Here is a 6,738-nt window from a genome sequence, read left to right on the forward strand (position 1 = left end):
AGCAAGTGTTAACCTCTGACATGTCCATTCAAATGATCCATTTTTTATATTTGTCACATTCCATGTGATTGGGCTTGTTCAACAGAATTTTTGTAAGGAAAAATGATTTCACATCAATGGTATGGAAATTCTTCTGCACACACATTTTCTCTTTTCCCTGACACTTAGACTAATTAAGAAATAGTGTGATATCTCTTTTCGTAACCCCATTGGCTAGACGGTGCGGCAATTTCCATCACCTTTGAAAATTAATATTTCCTGGACTATGAAAAAAATTCCCCTTTTATGAGTGCCTGCGGCAAACTCCAATCCCTTGTGCAATTAATATTTCCAAGACTTTAAAAGAAAATCCCCTTTTCATCTTTACCAACTTCAGATCTCATCCACTCTTAAGTCTATTAACTCATTGTCGCTGCCTCTTTTTTCCATATTTTTTTCAGCTCTTTTGACTTCCTTACAGTTGTGGGTTGTATGAGTAGAGACTTAGAGTTGAACCGTATCTAATGTTGTAAAAAGAGAATGATGGAGGTGACATTTTAGGGCTTAGTCAAATGAGAAAAGGACTGAAAAGGATATACAACCAATCCGTTCTTTCTTTCATCAATTCATCCATTCCTTCGATACCAAGTAATGTAGTCTTTGATCCCCACTTCAGAACTCAGAAGGGTTCGGAGTAGAGTAGCTGAACAAGAAAATATGATCAATAGTGTTGTCATTTTTTGTCTTTTAGGCGCATTCTTGATTTGGGAGCAGGATCCAAGGGGAGTAGAGGGTTCTCGACTTTAGGATCACACGACGAATCGTATTGCACGGTGAAGAGAAACTTTGTTGATAAAAAAAGAGAGTTTTCTGTGAGAGTATATGTGTATGTGTGTGAAGGCCAATAAAAATATACAAAGAAATATCCACAGAGATTCCCTTTTTAATGAATTGGTTGGTTTCACACCACGATAGAGAGCGAGTTCTTTTTTGCGTCGTACAATAGCTAATGCACAGCGCCGGATGGTCTTCCGAAAGGTCAGGGAAGTAGTTGGTTTCTAACTCTTAGCTGTGAGTTTAGCTCTTCTTATTCGAGTAGCTAAACTCAATTAATAGGGCCTCATTTATTGCCATATTCCATTTATGTGCGTTTTGCTGATTATTTCATCCCGTGTATCTTGGTGGAGAGACAATATTCATCCATGAAAAACTTTCATCCTCAAAAGGACAACAGAACGCTATATCCACAGGTGCGGATATATGCCAACATATGAGCGAATGGGAGGGCTCGCGATGAAAATATCTTTAACACGATCTTTTCACAATCACTGTATCCAGATGCCGGCATAAATACGCACTAGCGGGGTAATGTTGTTTCTCCTTAAGAACAAGGGATTCAAAATTTGAGGAATCATTAAAACATGGAGGAAAGGTGGGATCACCGGTCATGTTTGCCAGGTGGAGGTGAGTGAAATGAGTCATTCATTATGTTAGCCTCTGTGTATATCTTTCCATGACCTGGAGATACGTGCCGGGAGCAGATTCCAACAGAAAAAAGGTATCTTTTGGATGAGCCATGTATGCTGATCTCGGCAGCTAGCTTCTCCGCCACTACACAGTACAGTCAGGAACGCTCAGTTCTCTACTTCCCCATCTTTGATTAGCTGTCATATGCTCCACACACAAATCGTGATCTTCCTTATAACAACGCAACAGAAAAATATACAATAGAGAGAGAAAGTCTCACTTAAATAAAAAAAAAAAAGAAAAAGAAAAAAAAGAGAGAGATGGACGTCTGGAAGTGCAAATTCCTTTTTTTCCCCTCTCTCACCAAACCCAAAAGTTGCACAGCCCCAACCAACCCTCTTAATGTACATCTGCTTCAAAATTGGCCTCCTTGGCCCTCTCCAATAAATTAACTGGATACGGTTCAAGCCGGGTCTGAAGAATGAACCGGTAGAGATGTATAAATTTTTACTATTTTCTTTTCTTAATTTTTTTCTTTCTCGTTTTTAAGATGAAATGAGAGAGACAGAGAGGTTGGGAAAAACTAACTACTCCTCAAGGAAGTGCTTCACAATCTTCACGCATGGGCCCACCACATCCTTCTCCCAGACCTCCGCCCACTTCTCTGTATCCTTAGCCATCACTGCCCTGAACGCCTCCGTCGCATCTAACTTTCTCAGGTCCCACCCAGCCGATCTCAGCCGTACAATCTTCTCCATCTGTATCTTAGCTAGCTCGCACGTGTTCTCCTTTATCTCCTGCACTGCCTCTTCCAACGCTCTCTTTCTCTCCTCCTTTTCCTTCTGCACATCCTCCTCGAGATCCGTTCTCCTCCTCCTCCGTGGCGGAAACCTTCTGAAATACCGATCCAACTCGGGTATTCCGATTGCTTTTCTGATTCCTACTTCCGAGTCTGCCTTGTCCGGGTCGTAAAACTCGGCGAGCTCCTCGATCATGCCGATTGCAAGCATATCGTCGACTCGGACTTTGAGGTAGTCGCAGAGAACATTGAACGACAGGTCCACCCAGAGGAAACAGCAGTTGTAACGTAATCCGTTGGATACCCCCGACTCTGAGTCGGGATTGAATCGTTCTGCGAGGAGTGCTTGGATGAAGGAATTGGAGCCGCCCACGAGAAGGGGTAGTCGGCTGCGTTCCGAGATGGATGAGATGGTTGAGGCAGCGAGTGAGCGGTAGTCAGTGGCGGAGAACTCTCTGTGGGCATCGAAGAAACCGAGGAGATGGTGAGGAACGCCGCGGCGATCGAGCATTGGGATTTTGTTGGTGGTGATGTCGAGGCCTTTGTAGACTTGCATTTTATCGGAGTTGATGACTTCGCAAGGTAAGGGGAGACGAGTGGCGAGGTCGATGGATAGGCGAGACTTACCGGTGCCGGTGGCACCCAGGATGACCACGAGCTTCTTCTTGTTGTCCTTGCTGCTGCGATGGTGACAGCGAGTGGTGGTGGTGGTGGTGATGGTGGAGTCCTTGCGGACCCACCTGGTGGGTCTGCGTACAAACTTTGTTTGGAATGGGAGGATCGCCTGGAGGAGGTCGAGGGAGGATTGAGCTCTGTTGTTGCAGTAGTAACCACTTGACAGTGGAAGCAGTCTCATAGGAAGAAAGACAGAGGAGCCAGACCCAGCTGAGGAGAATAGCTGCTTCTGCTGCTGTTACAGAACCGTACATACAGAAACGAAGGAAGGAAGGAAGGAAGGAATGAACAGTGGATGATGATGATGAGAAAAAGCTTAAAACCCCAAGTTGGGTTTCTTGAGAATCTGAGATTGAGAAGAGGGTTGTGTGAGACTGTGAGTGGTGTGAGAAAGAACAAATGGTAATATTGATTCAGCCAAATACTAGTGAGGTAATGGAGAGTGGGCACGCCAACTGTTTGTCAGAACTCGGAATGTTTCAGCCAAATGCCATTTTCGAATGGAAATTCCCCCCCTCCCCTCCTCTCTCTCTCTCTCTCTCTCTCTCTCTCCCTCTCTCTGTGTTTCTTTGTTTTCTTCTGCTGATCCCTTCTTCGTTCTCGCACAATTGGCTCTTCGATCGTCGGTATAATCATTCATGCGTACGCCCCACTCCTCTCTCTTTCTCTCTCTCACACACACGCGCACGGAAGGCCAAGACACACATTACTAGAGCATGTTTTATATCTAAATGTTCCTACCCAGAAAAATAAAGTTTTATATCTAAATGATCCAAGTTTTTTTTTTTTTTTTTTTTTGGGTATCATGAGGGGAGAAATTTTGTAAAAGAAGAAAGAAAAGAAAAGTGTTGAACAGGGTGAGGAGAGAGAGAAAATGACCTGAAAGGCTGAAATGGGTAGAAAGAAATAGAATCCCCAAACCAGCCCTTTTAATAGGGTAGGCTTGAGGGAAGACCAGTCAACCAGCCTTAGTATAGTACCAGCCAAAGGGCGAGGTAGTAAATAACGCATGCGAGTCTGTGTTTGAAACCGAAGGTTTCTCTTTCCCAACGCAAGAGAGAGTGTAGGGCGCTCGCGCCGCAGAGTCTATAATCGGCATGGGTGCAAGTATACTTGAGATATATAGGGCTTGCAGCAACTGCGATAGAAGACTGAAACACTAGCATGTTACATCAAATGATGGGAAAGGAATGGGTGGTCTGATCCCTAGCTTTTAAGTTCTGAAACTTCTCAGTTCCCACCTTACTCGTGCAATCCTTGGAGAGTTGTTTATGAGGCATCTGAGAGAATAGATGTGAACGACCTACCACTCTTGAAGCTGATTAACTAACCCCAAAACCTCCACATATGATGAGTCATTTCATACACATCACCAATATCATTGTATGAGATGCCACTTGGTATTCCAACACAGCATATGGAATATGCCAAATGTCAGCACCTCACCCAAAACTGATTCTCAAATCTTCTCCATCTTGCATTCCAAAGTTACAATCTAACAATCATTAATACTTCCCTTATAAGACGAAAGTTTGAAAATACCCTAATCTTCATTATGAACCTCATCCCAAACCATTACTGCCCCGGGTGAAGGATATATGCCTCCTTCCGCGTGGGGAAACTGCCACCAATTTTATATAGGATGAAGTTTTGTCAAGTGTATCTATCACCTTTGAATTATTCTCGACATGATTCATCTATTTCAAGCCACTTGGATGGTTGATGTGGCCATTTCTATTTACTTGCTTCATAGGGAGATTGTTCTACATGTCACAATTGGTGCTTAATAAACAAAACCTCATGGATCGAATTTTCCTCAAGACATGGTGAAGAGGAATCCATTACCCAGAAGGCTTCAAAAGCACTTGAGAAAGTATTTTAGGGAACATACTTTTGTGAACCCTACGATAGTGTGGTGATATAGAATCGGAATCCTAAAGATATAAAAAATGAATAGAAATCACAAGCAACATTCATATAATCGCACACGAATATTTATATGATTTGGCAAGAAAGTCTATGTCCACAGTGAGATGAGATTTGTTTCAGTATCAACAAATAATAGAGTTATAACCGTTAATCCTCGCACCTCTCTTAGATTGTTTGCAGAGAAAGAGCTCTCACTACACATATATGAACCCTAAACAGGAAAGAACCCTTGAGACTTTAGGCCTTTTAACAACTCTTCAAAATTAACCCAATTTTATAAGCGATACAGAATAAAAGACAAAATATCTCCAACAGGTGTTCTTCCTATTTGGTAGAATAAAACTTTCTCCAAATCATATAATTTATTTTGTATTTACACTCATGGTTCCAACTCTATTTCTTATTCTTCTTCTTTCTTTTTTAATACAAATGATCTTAAGCGAAGATAAAAAAAATATTTACACTCACTCCATTATATTCTCATCCATCAAATCATTTGTAAAGAGTAGCTTCCAAACTATTATTCTTGCACCTTATTCTATTATGTGGCAAGTCCTAATTGGATAAAAACTCAACTAAAGTAGAAGAAGACATGGAGTACGTGTACGCCAAAAATGAAGCATCTACTAAGCTGCCAAATGGCAAATTCCTTTAATATAAATATTTTGATATTTGTTGGATACGTAACCTATTTTATTCTTGGACCCATATTTTAGCTAGAAGACATACAATAGAAGGTTAGATAATTTTTTTTTTTTTTTACTTTTGTAAGATTCACTTAGTTTATTAATTTTTTTATTGACATATTTAAGGATCAATTTATAATTTGATGATAATATATATAATAGGGGTAGAAAAACTACAATCTATCAATGGTTGTCAATGTCTGTCCTTACAATATAGGATTGACAATATTCACGAATTATTCCCCAATATCCTCTTAACTTCATCTGAAGGCTTTGGTTAAGAGAGATCGTGGCTGAAGTAAAACAGTCCCCTAGATATTATATCCACCTTAATGTGAGTTAATTGAACTATCATGTGGTACATTGTTGACGGATAAACCTTTCTCTTATTTAACATTGGGTTTTTTTAAGAATGTTGTATTGTTGATGCTTTCTCATTTCATGAAGACTCAAGCAAATAGAGTTTAAAAATAGGAATTAGGATCTGGATCAATCTAGACTGATTTTGATTTCGATCATATTGGATCAGAATCTATGCACTAGAATTGACAATTGACTACAAATCCCTGAACCCTAGTTTTCATAGAAGATCGGTTTGAACCGAATCGATCGAAATTAGAATCAGCCTCAATCAATCCGATCCGATTTTTTTAAACACTGCAAGCAAGGGCTTAGAGGTGGTCCCATTATAACTCAAATGGCTGAAAATAAATACCCTAAGCTCTCTTGTTTGGATCATCTTCTCTCTTGTACTTTATCTGGCAAACGTCTCTGAACACTGATTGATTACATTTATGCCTTGTGTTTGGTTTGGTCAAGAGAGACCCTTCAAATCCTCCATTGAAGCACAGATGCGAATCTTAGGACACTCATTATTCATTATTATGTCATCTCCATAAAATATTTCCTATTTTTATCCAATCAATGTCTTTATTTGAAGGTAGACTGATACAGGCAATAATGATACACCTCTGATGTACGATATAATGGTCCCGAGCAGCAAGTGCAAACCGTTCGGTACTACTTTGGGGAAGATCGTATAAAATAATAATAATAAAAAAAAAAAAATTTGAATCAGTGGTTTATCTTAACTAATCAAATAGTTAAATATTTTAATAAGATTATGAACATAGAAAATGTCAAATGAATGAATAAAAATAATTATAATTTTGATTTAAAAAAATAAATGTGACATTCAGAGTT

The 6,738-nt window shown here is 40.0% G+C and overlaps 1 protein-coding gene across 1 annotated transcript; it reads right to left on the reverse strand.

Moving 5' to 3' along the window:
• Positions 1 to 1,658: 1,658 nt before the first annotated feature.
• LOC122066090 (adenylate isopentenyltransferase-like) lies at positions 1,659 to 3,626 on the reverse strand. Its single transcript, XM_042629917.1, has one exon. The coding sequence runs from the start codon at positions 3,099 to 3,101 to the stop codon at positions 2,034 to 2,036; it is 1,068 nt and encodes a 355-aa protein (XP_042485851.1). The 5' UTR covers positions 3,102 to 3,626; the 3' UTR covers positions 1,659 to 2,033.
• Between the last annotated feature and the right edge of the window lie 3,112 nt (positions 3,627 to 6,738).

Source organism: Macadamia integrifolia, unplaced genomic scaffold, assembly GCF_013358625.1.
Source record: "Macadamia integrifolia cultivar HAES 741 unplaced genomic scaffold, SCU_Mint_v3 scaffold2227, whole genome shotgun sequence".
Classification (NCBI taxonomy): domain Eukaryota; kingdom Viridiplantae; phylum Streptophyta; class Magnoliopsida; order Proteales; family Proteaceae; genus Macadamia; species Macadamia integrifolia.